The following is an 18,851-nucleotide window of genomic DNA, read 5'->3' as shown; positions in this document are numbered from 1 at the left end:
AGAGCGCGGAGATCGAGGCTGAGGTAACCCGTCGCCCTTCTGCCCGGTCAGGGGGTGGGACAGGCACAAAGGCGGGGCGGCCGCGGGGCTCCGGGCGCGGGCGGCCGTGGTGCCGCTCCGTGAGGGGGTGACAGGGCCCTGCCGGTACCGTTGGGGTCGTGGGTGGGACCGAGGGGTGGTGCGGCCCGGCAGAGCCTCTCCCGTGGTGAGTCCTCGGTTCCGTGCTCTTGCAGATGGCCCGGACGCAGAAGAATAAGGCCACGGCTCACCACCTGGGGCTGCTGAAGGCCCGCTTGGCCAAGCTGCGCCGGGAGCTCATCACCCCCAAGGGAGGCGGCGGCGGCGGCCCCGGGGAAGGTGCGTTGGTCTGCGGGAAGGCTCCGGCCGCCTCGGCGGCCTCTGCAGAAGTGGCCGCTCCTCCCCGCTGAAGTGCGGGGCGTGTGACGGAAATCGATCGAAGGGGCTGGCTCTTGTCTGCTAAAATAGTTACAGACTGTCCGCTGAATAAATCGGAGCAGCCGCCTTTTCTCCCTCTTGTCCTTCCCTTTCCTTGACCTTAGCCGTGGTTTGTGGCCCTTTCTAGGGCTTTGGGGTGGAACCCTTGTTGAATCGTAAATGAAAGGACTTCTGCGTTTTGGCTAATACAGTCTTGTATTTGCAGAAGTCTTAGGGGTTTTACATGAAGAAGCGTCTTGCAGCAGGCACCTATTTTTATATATAAAGGTGTGAATTGTGTAAGCTGCAGTGCTTAAAGGGAATGCTCCCCCTACACTCAAGTCAGGTAGCCTGCTGGGAAAGCCTTGCAACCTACTGACCTATTGACATGTACCTGCCATGGAGTGTTACTCAAAATCGTGCAAGGCAATAGAGATTTTGAACTCTCTGTTTTATAGTCTCATCCTCCTTTTTAGGGAAGCTTACCTGGCTTTAACTCAGGCAATACTAAAAGTAGCAGCAGGACCATTGTCTAGAACCTTAAAAGACAGAAAATGTCAAATCTCTAAAGGAATATTTTTGCTCCTTATTTGCAGGTTTTGATGTTGCAAAGACAGGTGATGCCCGAATTGGGTTTGTGGGCTTTCCATCAGTGGGGAAATCTACGCTTCTAAGTAATCTTGCTGGTGTATACTCTGAAGTGGCAGCGTATGAATTCACTACGCTAACTACCGTGCCTGGAGTCATTAGATACAAAGGAGCAAAGATACAGGTGAGATCCTTTTGTGTCTGTGAGGTTAAGATTGCATATATAGATGCGATGGTGTTACAGCTGAATGGTCTAGCCTGACATTAGCAGATGGGACGTGATGTGTAGAAGTGATTGAGAATACATTGGAAATGTTTCCATGAGGTATTAATTTTATGCTGCTTTTCACTTTGCTCTGAGGGAGGAGTTCCTGTGTAGTTCTCATATTCTGCATGAGATTATCTGTTCCATTGTACTAATAGGGCACCCGGGATAATACAATATATAAGAATCAAAGGGAAAACAATTTTGCTATGTTCTATTCAGATTTGCAGTAGTGTCAGCTGGTTTAGGGGAAGGGTAAAAGTCAGATTTATTTTATCCATGAAGAGAAATGTTTTTCTCACTAGTTACTTTCATTCCTCTGAACAAATAGCTACTTGATCTCCCAGGAATTATTGAAGGTGCCAAGGATGGTAAAGGCAGAGGACGGCAAGTCATTGCAGGTGAGTATATTAGAGCTGGAGGCAGCATCCTATCACTGGTTCAGTTAGTACAGTGAGAATGAAAGGTTGAATCACCGTTTCTGATGTCCTAAAAAAGCTGACTTGTATGCTGGAATTGAGCTGCTTGATGGAAAGCAGTAGCCATTTTCATTTTGTTCTGTTTTCAGTTCTGGCTTTATGTATTTGCTGAGTTCGTGCTCTGCATTGACACTGCAGTGGAAGTATATTATCAATTTTGAAGGTGGCTGTGATCCCATATTAAACAAGGCTGCTGTCTTCATTTCTTTACGTAGCTTATTGTCATCATTCTGGGCTCTGAATGTAGACAGGAGGGAAGATTCTTCCAGCCTGTGATTTTTATAACATGTAAGGATCTGTCTGTCAGTGGTGCTTGGCCAGTACTACAAACTTCAGTCTTATACTGGAATTTAAAAATAAGCAACATACTGGCCTTCGCGGGTTTAATATAGAATCACAGAATCATTTAGGTTGGAAAAGACCTTTAAGATCATCGAGTCCAACCATTAACCTAACACTGCCAAGCCCACCATTAAACCAGGTCCCTAAGCACCACACCTAGATGGCTTTTAAATACCTCCAGGGGTGGGGACTTGACCACTTCCCTGGGCAGCCCGTTCCAATGCTTGACAGCACCTCGATGTCCTTCTTGTAGTGAGGGGCCCAAAACCGAACACAGTATTTGAGGTGCAGCCTCACTAGTGCCGAGTACAGGGGCACAATCACTTCCCTAGTTCTGCTGGCCACACTATTTCTGATATTGTCATCAAGTCCACTGAGCCATATTTTGTGGTGTTTTGTCTCATTGTGTGAGGATACTTATTTGAGAGATTACTTTCTTTTTCTTATTATTAGTTGCTCGAACTTGTAATCTCATTCTGATTGTTCTGGATGTGCTGAAACCCCTTGGTCACAAGAAAATCATTGAGAATGAACTGGAGGGATTTGGAATTCGTCTGAATAGTAAGCCCCCCAATATTGGCTTTAAAAAAAAGGATAAAGGAGGCATTAACCTTACAGCCACAGTAAGTTGGAAGTTTTTTTTAACCAAAATAAAAAAAAAAAATCCTTGAAGAAAGAGGCATTTGCAGTTAATGGTGCGCCTGGGACCATTCCTATGCTATGACTTCTTTAGAAGCTGAACTGCTGTACTGTGCTGTAGTCAGTTACTTTTCTTGGAGGCCATCCATATCTGCCCTAAGAGCCTGACCACCTCCTCGGCCCCAAATTAGAGGCTTGGTTGCCTTCCAACCGTTACAGGTTCCGAGGCCCAAAGGAGAGTGTGCAAAAACTGCCTCTCGCTTGGTGGCTGCAGCATTCTTCTGGAGAAGATTGCTCAGAGTTCCAGGCCTTGCAAGCTGGACTATTCCTCTTTTCCCATTTACCACTGAACCTTTAAAAGCATAGAAATAGCCAGAGATACCAAAAACCAGAACTCTGCTCTGGGATCTAGGTAGCTAACATGCAGTTGTCTGGGCACTGAACTAGTAGATACATAGTTTTGTATTGTAACTGGTTTCAGATTGACAGGAAACACTACTTCTGAAATGTCTGATTGCAGCTATCAGTGGGGCATTAATATAAATAAAGCTGTTATGATTTACGTATTTTTTCCCTCTCCTGAGGGATTTTCCTATGGTAAAATCATAGTCAAGTCCAATAACTTACAATGCAGCTATTATTTCCAGTAATCTATATGCAGCAATTGGTAGGTGATAGCATTATTAATTGTAATACTTGATTTGACTGTAAACTCTTTAATACTGTGTCTGTGTTCAGTGTCCTCAGAGTGAGCTGGATACTGAAACAGTGAAGAGCATCTTAGCAGAGTATAAAATTCACAATGCTGATGTCACACTGCGCAGCGATGCCACTGCTGATGACCTAATTGATGTTGTCGAAGGGAACAGGTACTGTTGGGACCCTGGGTTTGGCATACTTGCAACTTATATTCAAAAAAAAAAAGAATTATCTCTTGAGGTTTGCTTCCCACAGAAGCTAAGCTAGCAATGTGGTATCAACAGATGTTGTTTAGCACCTTGCTGTCCTTTTAAAAAATGAAGCTTTTTCAAAGGTAGCAGCATATTGCTGCTAGGCTGCTCTAATAATATTTCCTTCTCTTTGCAGGGTTTACATTCCATGCATTTACGTCCTAAATAAAATTGACCAGATTTCCATTGAGGAACTAGACATTATTTACAAAGTACCCCACTGTGTACCAATATCTGCTCATCATCGCTGGAACTTTGATGATCTGCTGGAGAAAATTTGGGACTACTTGAAGCTAGTACGAATGTGAGTCCCAGTTGCTGCCTTCTGTGGAGTTAAGTGTAAGGCTGAGACTGAAGAATGTCTTGAGAATGGATGAATGATGAATATTTTATAATGGTTTTCTATTAGCACAGAACTCTAGCTTTCAAATGGTGATGTGAAAAGTTACTGGTGTTTAACCTGTAAATCTGAGATTGTGCTCCTCTTGTCTTGTTGTGTGATGGACAGAGTTTCGTAACAGTCACAAGTGCTGTGTTTTGAACTTCTTATAGGGGAATTAAATGAACACTTTGTAAAATCAAGTCCAAAATAAGTTTTAAAATATTCTGAAAACACAGACTTCTGGTAAAATTTAGTGCAAAGTTACAAATTTCAGAGGTATGTCTTTTCAATCTGTCATGAGTGACTCACATTCAGCTCTCTTAACAGAACTGAAAGGCTGGATGAAGAACTAAATTCAGATATTTTTACTATAAATTATTACAGCTTTACCTCATACTACTAATGCATTTCTTTGGATGAATTAATGGATGAATCTATTAATACTTACAATGCAGTAACTGTAGTCTTTTAAACCTGTATCTATCTTCTTGTGACAATATAAGATCTATTGTAAAAAGGGATTTAGTATGTCTAGGTATCTGGGCTATAGACTTTGTCTGTTTTTTTCCTAATATATGTTGAGTTTTTCACAGGAAAAAAATTACAAATCAGAACCATAATACTGTAGATGCTCTTTTCCATCAAGTATTCCTGTTTCATCTTCTAAGCAACTACAAAAAGCTCACTAGAGATAAACCTTTGTAGTTACAAGGGAGAACCTGCTGCAGCCATTGGCTACCCAGATGCATTTTCAGCTTAAGAACACCAAACACTTCAGCGAGTATGTTGTCACCACGGAAATAGTGGAACTCAGCACAAGCACCTAGGATGACAGTGTGAATAACCTATGAAATTTCATGGTGTGTTGAAAAAGAGGAAGTTTTGGTATTGACTGACTGTCCCGTCTGTGTTACAGCTACACCAAACCTAAAGGGCAGCTCCCAGACTACACCTCTCCTGTGGTACTGCCTTACTGCAAGACCACAGTGGAGGATTTTTGCATGAAGATCCACAAAAATCTCATTAAAGACTTCAAATAGTAAGTATTATTGTAAAAGAATAATTTATAGAGAATGGAAAACAATCTGCCTCCTGGTATATTCTTTCATTCTCTTGTAAACTAGAAGCGAAAACAGGGTTTGATTTCTTTTTGACGTTGAATGGAATAGATCTCCCTATGACAATTAATCCTAATACTTAATTATATTTGGTGTTCCTATGTTCGTTCCTGGATAAATTTCTTTTATGGGGAAAATGGTTTTCTTTACATTAGAAAGTAGGGCTAGATGTAGCTTTACAGGCCGCTGTCCTGTGCCCACAAGTATTTTGGATGACTTCATACTTTGTTTTGATCTGCTTATACTCTGGTTCACACAGAGCACTCATCCAGGTACTTGCAGAATAAAAATAGCTCTTAAGCACGGCTTTCTGTATGAGCTTTGTGACAGAAATAGCTGTTGTTCTGCTGTTTGCATATTACACTTCTAAGCCTTTTAAATTTTTTCTTCTTTCAGTGCCCTGGTCTGGGGTTCGTCTGTTAAACACAACCCTCAAAAAGTTGGTAAAGACCATACTCTTGAAGATGAGGATGTTATTCAGATTGTGAAGAAATAAAGTTGTTCTGACATGGTTCACCACTGTGCCTGAAACTTGTCATTAGTTGTAAGTGGCAAAGAACAGGCCATTTCTATCAAACCTATAGCAAATGGGTATTGGGTTTTTATGGTAGTACCTTACTGCACAGTAAAACTGATGTTTCTGGCCAACTTGTACTGCAGTGATTTTCTGCTGTATGTACGTGTCTTTCCAAATTGGAATAAAGTTCACATCAGGAATTATTTTTTTCCAATTCAGAACAAAACATGAAAAGCAGAGGCTGGAGAACTGTATCTTATGAAACAACATCAGAGGACATAGAGTTCTAGCTCTGGCTGCCTTAATCTGAAATATTCTTGTTTGAATACTTTGAGGCTATTAATAGTCCTGCAGGTGTGGAAAAGATGGTTCCTGCTCACAAGCAGTCACTTTTTCAGTTGTTTGTAGGAGTGGAAGTAAGCTAGATGCTCATGTTCTGTGTTAGCAACTGTAGGCTTAAGTTTTCTTAAAAGAAATTTCCTGCTTAGAGAAGTCAAGTAAGTTGTACGAGAGAGGCAGGCTGTGCTCAAAGCAGTGGTTTTGTTGCTTTAATAGAAATTAATAAAGGTTTTTGTTCATGTGAGAGCTCTAACTTATCAACTGCATTAGCCTCTAGCATTTGCTCTACAAAAAGGAAGTAGGGGTGTTTAATGAGTCAAAACCACTCCCCCTTATGTTATTACACATATGAAAAGTAGTGATTTCAGACACCCATTCAAGCACTAAATCCTTGCAACAGTGAGTTGGGTTACTCAGCTGGGTAAGAAAGCATTTTCCCCCAATTTTTTTTTTTTTTTCCTAAGCTTAGAAGTAGATTCCTGCATAAGTCAGCTGAAACTACTGGAGCTGTGCTGGGGTTATCTGCCTTAAGGGGAAGAGGGAGCATAGCAGAAGCCCTAAACAGTAATCATCATTCACTCTTTCTTTAGAGCTGGTTAGTTTTCAAGAGTTCTTCAAGGACACATATAACATTTAAATGCAGCAGTTCCATTGTATGTCTTCAGTGAGGCCAGTTACCTTCATCAAAGCAGATTGTTCCTGTTCCCCTGCCCCAGAAGATAAAGTTGAAATTTTCCACAGATTCAGCTCAAACTGTAGTTTTAGCTTACAGACAAGAACAATGTTAAAAAATTAATCATTATAGTTAAGTTCAAGAGCAGTTGATACAGACAGCTGGTAGAATCAACTTTATTTACAGAATGTTACTGGGAAAGTGTCAAGTTAAAAAAGTATGAAAACAATCTTACAAGGACAAGCTGGTGATTGCATGTTTTACACAGATTGTTTTAGGAACAACCACTAGAAGAGAAGTATGGGTGACCCCCAACAGATTCCACATCGGAGATTTCAGCTTGCTATTTCTGTACAACATTGTCTCTGCTGGACTGAAACAAACCCACCACAGCATGCTGGCAATTCTTATAATACAGTCAAGTGATTTTTTTTTTTCTCCTGCTGCTGGTTTTGCATTCAGTGAGACCTAAGAAAGAGCAAGTTTGTGAGAATTCTGGTTTTGCTTTCACCTTTTTTAAAAGAGCACAATGGCCTACACTAGATAGAGGACATGACAGCAGTACTAGACTCAGCACAAGTGAGAAAGTGAAGTGAGGAACCATGCAGTAGAAGGATGGAAGAGAACATTTAACTGTTCAGGAAAGTGAAACAGGCTTAAAAGGAACATAGTATTTTAAAACCAAATATACACAGTAAGATCACAAAACTACCCCATCCTCCTCCTTTCAAGCCACAGAACAAGACTCCGAAGGCAAATTTCACAGTAATTGCATCAGTAGATGCACACTAGATTTAGGACAGTTCTTGGGACTCCCTTCTATAAATAGAACTGAAGGCAGCATAGAACATACCACAGCTATGACTGAGGAGTTGAAGGGTGAGGATTTAAAGGCTCCATTTTGATGACCTTTAGTAACTGGTTTGAAAGATTAAAACAAGGAAAATACTGCAGCTAAACAAGGACCAGCACCAGCCCTCTTGAAAGAACTATGACCAGTAGGTACCTACAGTCTCTGCTTATCGCAGACTGAAAATCTGGCTTTATCATTACTGTACCAGGTCCCATCCTCAAGGCTATTTGAAGACTAAACAATTCTCTCATTTGATGGCAAGAGTCATACATACAAGGAGTCAGACTTTTTTTTTTTTTTTTTTTTTTACACACACAGACAGCAAGATGTGGGCTTTTTACTTTGACACTTTAGCTACACTGAGTGCACAGTATGTGACGAAAGAATGTGAGAGGGAGACCTAGAGGAGAGATGAGCAGCAAGAAAAGGCAAAGCAACTTTATCCTGTTCACTCACACTTAGGATATGCAATTTTAATCTTAAAGAAAGTCCCACATTTACAATGGAGAAAGATCCAAACCATAGGCACAACTAAAGCTCAACTGTTATCAGCTACTCTTATGTACAGCTGTATAGATTCAAAAAGGCTATTCTATGTGTATATATACAAAAGATTGTTTATACACAAGTCTGTACACAAGGGTCTATACATTTAGTTTTCTGCAGGAGGAATCCATAGCTGCTACCTCTACACTAGAGAATATCAGCACTTCATTCACATATCTTACAAAAACAAAAAATAGACACTTCCAGGATTAAACTGGCTTTGTCTTGCATCTAAATTTCTTCAGGCTTCTCTATTCAAGCCATAATGGATCCTTTAGTCTTGATGCAGACATGAGACCAGGACAGGTGCCATGTGCTTTAGTCTCTCAAAAAGAAATTCTGCACAGAGTGCTAAAAATAAAAGCCCCAAAAAACAAACGGATGTGAAGTCCTGACTATGGACATTTTTATCCAGTCTAAAGAATCACAAGTGTCCCACCCAGTGGTCACTGTTCACTGCCGGTATTCCAGTTCATCTACACTGATGACTTTGGATGGCATGGAAGGGAGAGGCTGCTGCAAAACATCTGAACCAAACCATTTTGCAAGGCCAATGGGAGAGCCACTTCTCTGGCTGGGGCGATGGTCAAGCTGTGTGTGCCCATGAGATAATCCAGTCCGAGACAGCACATTCTGAGGGGTTGTTTGTGCACCAGCGGGTGATCCCTGTGCTCCGGTGCCTGTGAAATGTAAAGCTATTAGAGGTGGAGTAGTATGTTCACCCAACACTGAGATTTGCCCAGAACAATCACCTGATAAGGCACGCAATATCCATGTGGCTCTTATTTCATTGGCCCTGGGAAATTCAGACCCCACATGTTTATTTTCTGGTTAGTACTCCCATAAACTGTCTGACACTGACAGATCTGGACACAGTGTCACGCAGGTTTTAACTGGGAGACCAGCACCAAATAGCATTTTATTTGAGATAAGCAGGTGGCCTCTCACCCAGCAGGGACAGAAAGACAGCATACATGCTGCAAGGAGCAGATCTGTCAATAGCAACACATATCTTGAAAGTGAATGCTTCACTAGGACTTTCTTCTGGCCTAGAAAGAGAGCGCCTGCAGTGGCCAGAACTGCTGCAATACCCCCAAAAGATCAGCATTTATGAATATCTAAATTACCAAAGTAGCTTCCAGTTAACACAGTATACTGAAACAGGCCAACAAGTATAGTACCTGGGGCAGGCTAGGCAGTGTTCCAAAACTCACACTCCTCTTTTATGTTTTAGCCTACCTGATCGTTGTAGCTGCTGTTGCATCATCGCTAGCTGCAAAGGTGTCCCAGAGCGTGGATTTAAGATGTGATGGCTGGCTGTTGGTAGTGGATAAAACGGTTGGCCAAGGATGGGAGCAGATATTCCCTGCAAGTGAGACAGGTCCACCCCAGGAGGAAGCATGCCTGTTGAACAAGAGTAAGGAAATTTCTTAACTAATAAGCATAAGGAACATAAATCAAAATAAACATTTATGTATTTAGATGGGTTGGAATTTATTGCCTGGTTTTTAAGGTTAAGTTTTGATGTAATAAACATTACCAGTAGTGAGTATCAGTTTGTGCTGTTCCCAACACAAAGTCAGTCTTACAGAGAATGTGCATTAACTTAAGGGAGAAAAAAAAAAAAGCATGGATTACCTGCTTGCAGCAGAGGAAGATGTTGCGGATGAACCCCCTGTGCCAGCATTCTCTGGACCAGTCCTGGATGCAGTTGATGAGCAGGTCGTACAATTGGTACATGGGGAACAAGGGGTACTTGATGAACAGGACGAAGAAAAGGGCCTCCTGGTACTGGGGAGGCCATTGTAGGAGTCTTTCTACCAGTTGATTTAGGCCTGTAGTCTTGCTCTTTGGTGCAACGATTTGCTTGGGTAAGAGGTGTGGAACATGCAGAGCGTTGCAGTGCAGGTAGTTTGGTACCTAAGGTGGGCAAAGTTTCTTGATCTGCATTCTCCACAGAACTAGAGAGTAGGTTATCTGTAGCTAGAATTGAATACAGCTATTATAGTCCACAACTAGAGATTACATCTAATGAAAATTAAAGCTAATAACTGGATTTGATAGCTAGATTCCAGGACTAGCTGAACTTTAGTCATATGTCTTTAATAGTTAGCATCTGTCTTTCCTGGATGCTTTCAGCCAAGTTATTTCAAAACAGTAATAAGGAATGTGTTCCACAGAAGTGTCTTGACAGCAAGTTTACATTAGGTCAGAGTCAGCAGTGACTCCACCTTTAATTCTTAATTTTCCTCTTAGAAATTTTCAACTGGCAGCACGGATGAGTCAGTCCCAAAGGAGTCAGGAGGTACAAGGGATTCTCCCTAGACAGATTATAATTTGGAGTTGCACCAGAAATCCAGCCCAAAGTGGTTTTTTCAGTTTCAATGCGTCTGGGGGTTAGCAGCAGCCTTCTATGTCTGACATCTCCTTAGCAAGATACAGAACCTTAAAGCACCTCAAGCAGCTACTTCCACAGACCATATAGATCAGTTAGACAAGGCCTAAAATATCTTTAGTCATCTGCTATCAGGTAGCAGTAACAGCTGGAGTGCTAAAAGGAAAAAAGTCAGCTCTGTAATTGGAACTGCAAGCTACCTCTGTAGTTATCAGTATCGAAGTACAATATCATGTCAACTAGGCATGTTAGTCTTACTGGGTCAGGCAATCCATACTGAGCACTTCTAATAGCCACTTACACCAGTTTGGGTGACAAAATGCTTTCTTCATCTGCTACACTTAAAAAGAGCTTAATTGGTCTTAACTTTGATTGTTCAGTTAAGACTTCGAGATAGCTGTAAGTTTTTTTGTATTCGATTACTGGTGTAGAAAGATATGGAAACGTTATTGTTAATATGCTTGTTCATCAAGACCAGTTGCAAAGAATCAGTTTTGGTCCAAGACTCTTAGCATCACTATTGCTCACAAACTGACAGAAAGGAAAAAAAAAAAAAGGATTTAAACCCAACACTGCTGAAAGACTGCACCTGGAAGTGTGTCCTCTCTAACCCTTCCTCTTAGTATAGGCTCACTTCTACACCCTCCTCATCTCCACAAATCTGGAATGTCTAAAGTTAGCCTGGGCATATTATGTGCTGAAGCTCTTTGATTCTATTCCAAATCTCTTTTGTGTGTTATTTTAAAGCCATTACAGTACCTTCATTTGGCCTCTGGTTTTCATCTTTACCATCACTGACTTTCATTTTCCCAGAAACCGGCTCCTCTTTGCTTTTTTCCTTGCTCTCATACATCTTGCGAATCACCGAGGTAGGTGTAAAGGAAGGAGATAGCTGCAGAGAACATAGTAAGAAACAACACCCTTAGTCGGTGCTCATTATCTAGGCCACACCATCTTAATTGTGGGTGGACACCAATTCTAGCATATGCTTTCCATTTAAAGCTCTTTAAAATCATGGGCACACAGTGGCTGACTCAACTTTACCTCGTTTCACAGCTTTATTCTATAGTTTAAGCAGTTCTCTAGCTTTTGCAGAAGTCTAATACCTTCATTAAAACAAGCAGATCTTCTCAGTTAAATGTACCTTGACAGGCTTGAAACAAAATAGATGAGCTGTATTTTAAATTACAGTTGTTTCCTCTTTGCTATTGGTTCAGAACAGCAGCTCAACAGGAATTCATACAGAGCTGCCTTATCTGTATTAACTCAGGGCTGGCAGACCTGCAGGAAACTATTGCCTCGTTTGTATTTTTCCCCCAAAGTTATGTAGCATCTGCAGAAGCCACTCATTTGGTGTACAAACAAAAGTACTTGTTTGATTTAGCAGCTGATAGTCTATGTTAGTCCTGAGCTACAACTGCTTGACCAATCAATTGGAAAGTTTAGATCAAAGCAACATTCTACATAGTGCTGAAGGCAGTGAGGCAACAGCTTGGCCTTGAGATATTTTTTTTTTTCCAAAGCAACCTTGAAGCTCCTGGGTAATATTTCAACCTACAGACACTTAGGTTAGTCACTTCATACCCGAAGACCAGTGTTCTCTGAAGTGGCTGATGGCTTTCAGCACTTGTCTTCTGAAAACTTAAGTACCAAAATATGAGTGCCTGAGTTTTCACAGTTATCTTCCCTTGGTTTCAAAAGACCATGTCAAGGCAATATTAATGGTACCTCTTCAGTTTTAGACAAGATAGTGGTCAGAAAAGGCTGTTTTCCAAAGCGAAGACATGCAGTTAAGTATGAAGTGTAACTCATTCTTGTATCATGTGGCCACCGATATAACATGAATATAATTAACTCTTCTATGGCCTCCCTTTCTCCTACCGATTACAATTGCTATAATGTAGTTACTGCAGACACTTTTAAAGCTTTTCCTACAATCATTATACATTAGGTACTAACCATGCTGGTAATGGATGCTGTAGGGGCAGGAGAAGATGCGTTCCCTCTGTGTCCTGGTGCAGGTGATTTAGTCACTCGCTGCTGCCTGTTAACGGACAGGGAATTAGTAAGAAGCAGCTCTACTCTTGGCACAGAGTGGAAGGCACAGTTGTCAAGAACCAATACAAGCTTGAGTCACTAGTATTAACAGCTGGTGAAAGAAAATACATTAAAAAAAAATCAGTTGACAGTGTACCCCTTGAATTTTGCAGTCAGATACTCACCTGTTTCTGTAGCCATCTCGGCTTTTGTCCATTTGGGGTTTACCAAAGCCATGCTGATAGAAGTTTGCTGCCTGTATGGCTAAGTCATGTGGTAACGCTAGTCCCTCTAATGCAGCTTGCTGTATTTCCAAGGGACTCATCTGGAGCAGAGTTGTATAAAAAACATGCACAAATCAAAGCTTGTATTTGGTTGGGTGTTTTCTAAGATACTGATGTTTTACTGCTTTAGCTACTAATGTCTTCACAAAGTGTCTACCCACCAACAGCCATCTATTTTATTGACAGACAATAGAAGTTTCAAAAGATCTTGTACTTGAGGTACTCTATGGTACCAATTACAATGAGGTTTTCAGACTGCACTAAATTAGACTTTGCATTCTCATACTCAGAGTGAACTTAAGTAAGCATAAACATCTGAATGCAACAGTTAAGTCTGTATTTCCTGCAGTTAGTTCTAGACCACACAACATAAAGAGATTAACACATTAAGCAAAAAGCATTTAATCTAACCTGTGCAGCAACTGGACTCATGGGCTTCCTTACACCTGGAAACGGATCACCAAGCAATTGCTGAGAACCTTGTCCAAAACCTAAGGAGCATTCAACAGCTGTATTTAAAAGGACTAACAGTTTCTTTCAATAGATACAATACACATACTTAAGTTAAACAATTCTACATGAATTAAGGATTCCTTGTGAAGACTCCCAGCTCACCCCTTAAGCCCACGCAGAGCTGTCTTTTCCTTGTCACTAGGCTGGAGAGCTACAGGGAGGCTACCAGTAGTGTTTCACAATAGAAATGGCCAAGTAGTCCCTGAAAATTGGCTTCTTATACAGTAGCTGAGCACATTACTCCACAACAGAATTTACTGTGAGTTCTAGTTGATCAGTCACAGACATCTGCTTTTTTTGGAAATTAACCTTAGAGACTAGTAAGCAAAAATGCATCTTGCACTCAAGGCCAACACTGACCTAGCTGCCCATCAAAAGCGCCAGGAAGTTTTTAATTGTTCTGTAAAGCATTCTTTAAAACAAACTCAGGTAATAAAAAGGAAAAAAGTATATTGCAACCAGTCTCACCAATGGGTGAAGATATTCTATGACGCAGGTAATCTGCAGAAGCAGCTCGAGTTGGAAACACAGGTGGAATGGGGGGAGAAGGTGCCCTTTGTGTCAGTAAAGAGGCTGCAGGTTCCAGACCACCTATCAGGCCACTTAAGACATTTGATGAAGCAGGTCTGGTAATGGGTGGACCAAGAAGTTCCTACAAATAAGTAATGAAAGAATGTTCAGAATATGATCAATTTATACAAAGAAGCTCATTTTACTACACCATAGGCTACACTATTTATAGCAAGTTTAAGAGACTTATGCAACTACATTCACCAATTCTGGATTGCCCTTAGAATTAGGCAGTTATCCAGGCTTTTCATTTTCAAGTTGTAATCATGGGAAATAGTTTACCTGAAAATTTGTCTCGTCATGCTGAACTAGTGACTGGTTCTCTTTCCTCTATAGGGACTCACGCCTGACTACTGATCTCATAATTGCCTTAAATGTCTTATTTTCAAATAATTTTCATTTTCCTATCAGGGATGCCTGCTAACGTACTTTCCCCCACCAATAAGAAGTACCTGCAGAATATTCTTTGATAGAGGCTGGCCTGACATCTCTGGAGGTGACATTAAGTGGCTCTCAAGGCTCTGCTAAGAAAATGAAAACATTATAATGTGGATACAACAAGCATCAGACTCATTAAGAGACAAACCACATTCATCTCAGTGACAGAAATAATTTCACCTGTTCTGTTAGAACCATGCATCAGCCAAATAAAACTCCAGCAAAGTCAAGGGCTAAGCTGGCTCACAGATCTTTCCTAGTTAAGAAAATGGCTGGTGCTAGATTGCATGCAGGTAGTTCAGTGTGCCTTAGTCAAGTTTGAGTAAGATACATGAATTTATATTGTGTAAACTGGAGATGAAACATTGGGTCAAGTGGCCAACTGAAACTAGGCACAAGCTGAAAAGTGTTCATATACTAGAGAAATCATTTAAGATATTCTTCTATGCATCAAAATTCCATGTCAATGTAAAGGGACAGCAAGAAATGAAAGTCTTGATTTAAGTGTGAAAACAGTCTGCAAATTTCTCACAGGCCGAATTTACATTCTTCACTATCTTTAGTGAAGTGGGATGAGGCTAGAAGTCCTTGGGTGGAGTTTGGCAGGAAAAACAGATGCTTTAAACTTACTCCATTGTTAGAAGTATTTTATGGTGCCAGAAACAGTCATTGATAGCTCCTGGGTCAAGAATACTGTTTAGGCAGTTAGTGGCAGGATGAAATTTCATACTACAATTTCTCCCAGTCTAAAGTTTAGTATCATCTGTTGTTTAATATTAACCTTTCAGCTACCAAGTACTCAGTTTAGTTTTATCCTAGTACAAATAATTTTAAAATCCAAGTTTAAAATATTAGATCATGCATGGACATACCTCTAGCAAAACAAACGTCCCTCAAGCAAGACATCCCAGCTTCAGGTAAGAGTTAATTGTACCCATACTACAAGCATTTTAACAGAGAATGCCTTTGAATAGCAGCACTGAGGCAACCATTAAAGTAACACTAGTAAGTCTTCCATGAAGAGTAGACTGATGATACCCGTTATATAGACAGTACCTTTTCCACAGATTTATTTGTTAAATAAGGTTCAGACAGGATGAATTCAAGTGTAGGAGAATCTTAAAACACTAACTGAAATGTCCTCTATAGTAGAAGATTCAGCCTTTTCATCATAGAGAATCTTCTTGGGGGCAAGTATTTATAGTCTTCAAGTCCAGATATTAGTCAATTGGACTAGATATTCACAGAGGTCCACTTTCAAGGTGGCAATTATTAGACTTCTCACATAGTACAAGAGTTCTGAGGTTTTCAGAAACTTAACATGGAATCAACCCTGTGAACTCCAAAATAAAAAAAGCCCCCCCTTTCAGTTACTTTGGCTAAGAGAAAAGTGACCAAGGCACCTCCCTTACGTCCCCTCCAAGCCACAATATTCTAAATGTAAGCCTATATTTAAGATCATGCTGATGTATCCAGTCAAGGCTCACATGTTATCAGAAGGGTTGTGTAAGGGGTTTCCAGTTCATAACATATAACCATTTACAGTTTGGAAGAGCCAGGTGTCTGCTACTTACATTGACTTTGGGCTGTGAAGGTAAAGTCCCGCTTGCCTTCATACTGCTGACTAGTTTGTTAAATGCAGTCATATCTCCATCTTTCTTGATATGTCTGGAGCCAGTGACATTTAATGCTTCCTCCATTTGCTCGGCCATATACGGAGTAGCAATTTTCCCCTCCTGATCCACTTTCAGGCCTTTTAGCCCAGCTTCAACTTCTTCCACTGAAAGTACAACTCCTGAATGTGCTGAGAAATACAGGAGAAATACTGGTAAATCATGGCACTCTTTACAAGTGAGCTAACAATTCTTGTGCAGGTGTTAAATACAAGCTGTTTGAAAACAAGGAACAGCCAAAAACTTATCTTCTGATATTCACACTAGCTGTCAAATCATGCCTGATCTGCGTTTAGACTGATATTCTAATATTTAAATCAGGAGCATTGCCATGAGCAGCTACAGGCATGTAAGGCTCCCCAAGAACCTGTTTAGGTTTCAGCTTGTAAGTTCTCACTAGCTTTCATTTACCCTGCAAGACATGCCATTACTACATTTTACAATTTCACCTGCTTTTAATAGGGAACATTCATCTGACAACTGAGTTTGTTCTTTTTTCAGTTAGGAAAGTTCCATTTATCTTATACTCCAGGAGACCAGATGGTCTTACAGCCACAGTGTAAGCGACATCAAATTGAAGCTATCAGAAGTAGAGAGAATACATACCTGGAAAATTTAGATACTTTGGAGACTCAGTTACACACTTAGTTTGGTGTGCATAAAGTTTGAAGCAGATTTTTCGGTTTTTGCTCAGAAATTAAAGCCACTATAGCAAGACTTCACTGGCATAACCAGAATAAGGTACAAGTGTTATTAAGCCATACTTTTTTTCCTCTGTATGCATATATAAATATCTATCAGGGCCCAACATCAAGGCTAGACATGCTTAATGGACCAGCTAACAAACATCACAAGGTATAACCCCTTAAGAGAAAAAGAAAGAAGAGACAGGAGCATGCCATGGGTTGCTGTAGCAGACTTTGGCCCAAAGAAATAAGATTTACTTGAAATTTGGGCAAGAAGGTGGAAAAAAGAAACAATGATGCAGACATGCAGTATGGAACATGAGGAAATAAATGATGCGGTGGAGAGAAATTGACCTGAAAACTCCACAACACCTGAAGAACTCTACAGCATTTCATGGGAATACAGAACCCACATCAGGTAACTTTTTGGTGAATAGAAGCTTCCCCACAATTTTTGTTCTTTCATCCTTGGTTTGTGAAGATCAAAGTTTAAAAAGCTTTTAGTAGGAAAGTCAGGCTAAGCAGAACACAGAAAAGACTTGTAGTTCTATTTAAGTCAAATTAAGAGAAAGTTCTCCACATGTTAGCCAACAATCCCTACTCGCAGACTGGATGCTTAAGAATATTCGCAGCACTTGGATGCTTTCCTTCCTAGCTACTTCACACAAATCAGAGTAGCATTACCTTTTGTTCAGTCCAGTTTACATGGCAATACATGCTGCTTGCCAAAGAGAAAACAATTTGGAATTAGATATAAGATTTCAAAGAACACATGCATTTTGTACCCTCCATGCATGCTATGGGTCCAAACATGCAAATATCTAACTTGGACATGCCTGGAACATTAAGTTTAAAGTCAGACCTGAACTCTGTTTAGAACAGCTGATGCTAGCAAAAGTGAATTCTAACACACTAAGTTCTCTGGAATCCCGTGATTCTAGCCAAGTCAGCATAACTAAGACAAATCTGTTCCTATGTTGTAGCTCTATGTTAATTACTTAACACACTGAACAGCGAGCACAGACCACTGTGCTTCAAGTGCTAGCAACAGTCTTAAGAAGTTCCAGTCTACAGCATGCACTTGAAAAAACTGACATCCTCAAGCCTTCTTTTTTAGATGCTGATACTTAATGGATCAATGTGATTATAGATGCTTGCAAGAATGACATTTTAAGGTTTCGGTAAAGCCGGAGTTTAAATGCCGCCCAGTTTCAGAGCTGACATTACCAGTCTCCAGTACGAAAAGTGTATGTAAATGCCATAGACAAAGCCGGAAACTCAGATCAAGACTTGCATGATCTTAACTTATGATCATTACTGGCCAGTAAAGCAGTTTGATAGAGTCCTGATGTCATCCTGAGATTAGGATGAAAAGAACCAGTGATGACATTGACACAGCTGAGATCTGTTGAATATTGGGTTTTCAGTAGCGTAAGTCAACCTGTATTACGTCCTATTCCTGGACTTGGCAGCGGAGGTTTCCGGAATACCAAGCCTCTTGCCTTGAGATACTGCATCACAAGAACTTGACAATATCTGAAGAGGCACTTACTGCTCTCTCTAAGTTTTTCCTTGTTGGCTGAAAGACTTGAGAGAAGAGGTTTTAAGTCCACTTTGGCTTTCTGTAGCATTTCTAGGATGTCCACTTTGTTTTCAGAGTGGTCTTCCAATGGAATGGGAGCAAAGTAGTTTCCAGAGTTCTGGCCAGGGGAGAGAATGGCTTGCTCTAGACCTGAAACAGCAAAACCAGGAGCACTGCGACATCAGTTTACCAACCCAATGTCTCAAGATGAACATATAAGGGTAACCAACTTCAACATGTCACTGAAAAGTTATGCCTTACACCCCTTGCCCAAGATCAGCTGGGAAGTCATCAGAAGCATGACAAGAACATTTATAAAAAAGAACTTAATAGCTGCTTACTCTAAGAGCTTCCAGAAGAATGTCAAGTGCTTAAACTGTGGGAGAATTCACCATCCTAAAGCTTTATCTGCCATGTTCTTATTGAATGAGTAGGAAGGAATGTGGAAGGAGGCTATCTGACCCTGTATAGTCTTACCTGCTAGCCTCTCCAGTTCCTCATGTGGCGTAGATCTCAAGCTGCTTGACCGACTTCCAGAACGACTTGG

At 40.8% G+C, this 18,851-nt stretch overlaps 2 protein-coding genes across 2 annotated transcripts in view; one reads left to right on the top strand and one right to left on the bottom strand.

The window, feature by feature from the left end:
• Positions 1 to 6: 6 nt before the first annotated feature.
• DRG1 (developmentally regulated GTP binding protein 1) lies at positions 7 to 5,848 on the top strand. The gene is made up of 9 exons (XM_009642819.2): positions 7 to 23; positions 234 to 357; positions 1,032 to 1,207; positions 1,620 to 1,689; positions 2,563 to 2,732; positions 3,487 to 3,617; positions 3,835 to 4,002; positions 4,997 to 5,119; positions 5,595 to 5,848. The coding sequence occupies exons 2-9, from the start codon at positions 234 to 236 to the stop codon at positions 5,692 to 5,694; spliced, it is 1,062 nt and encodes a 353-aa protein (XP_009641114.1). The 5' UTR covers positions 7 to 23; the 3' UTR covers positions 5,695 to 5,848.
• Positions 5,849 to 6,887: 1,039 nt separating this feature from the next.
• The window catches only part of EIF4ENIF1 (eukaryotic translation initiation factor 4E nuclear import factor 1), a 21,752-nt gene continuing 9,788 nt past the window's right edge, over positions 6,888 to 18,851 (bottom strand). The window contains exons 8-19 of the mRNA XM_035898314.1: positions 18,782 to 18,851; positions 18,275 to 18,454; positions 15,938 to 16,167; positions 14,378 to 14,449; positions 13,824 to 14,007; positions 13,254 to 13,333; positions 12,744 to 12,883; positions 12,481 to 12,565; positions 11,281 to 11,413; positions 9,765 to 10,109; positions 9,366 to 9,530; positions 6,888 to 8,806 (exon numbers count right to left, since the gene is read on the bottom strand). The exon at positions 18,782 to 18,851 is cut by the window's right edge and continues 21 nt beyond it. Of these exons, the coding sequence (XP_035754207.1) occupies positions 8,580 to 8,806; positions 9,366 to 9,530; positions 9,765 to 10,109; positions 11,281 to 11,413; positions 12,481 to 12,565; positions 12,744 to 12,883; positions 13,254 to 13,333; positions 13,824 to 14,007; positions 14,378 to 14,449; positions 15,938 to 16,167; positions 18,275 to 18,454; positions 18,782 to 18,851 (1,911 nt within the window). The 3' untranslated portion in view covers positions 6,888 to 8,579. The remainder of the gene's footprint in view (positions 8,807 to 9,365; positions 9,531 to 9,764; positions 10,110 to 11,280; positions 11,414 to 12,480; positions 12,566 to 12,743; positions 12,884 to 13,253; positions 13,334 to 13,823; positions 14,008 to 14,377; positions 14,450 to 15,937; positions 16,168 to 18,274; positions 18,455 to 18,781) is intronic.

The sequence above is a fragment of the Egretta garzetta genome, unplaced genomic scaffold (genome assembly GCF_000687185.1).
Source record: "Egretta garzetta isolate BGI_Z169 unplaced genomic scaffold, ASM68718v1 scaffold7, whole genome shotgun sequence".
NCBI lineage: Eukaryota > Metazoa > Chordata > Aves > Pelecaniformes > Ardeidae > Egretta > Egretta garzetta.
This window is presented reverse-complemented; position numbering and strand designations above follow the sequence as displayed.

Bases quoted from the DNA above. Each gene is read 5' to 3' on its own strand.
- DRG1 (XM_009642819.2), top strand. From the start codon at position 234: ATGGCCCGGACGCAGAAGAATAAGGCCACGGCTCACCACCTGGGGCTG. The intron at 358-1,031 runs GTGCGTTGGTCT...CCTTATTTGCAG, and splicing joins CGGCGGCGGCCCCGGGGAAG to GTTTTGATGTTGCAAAGACA. The intron at 4,003-4,996 runs GTGAGTCCCAGT...TCTGTGTTACAG, and splicing joins TACTTGAAGCTAGTACGAAT to CTACACCAAACCTAAAGGGC.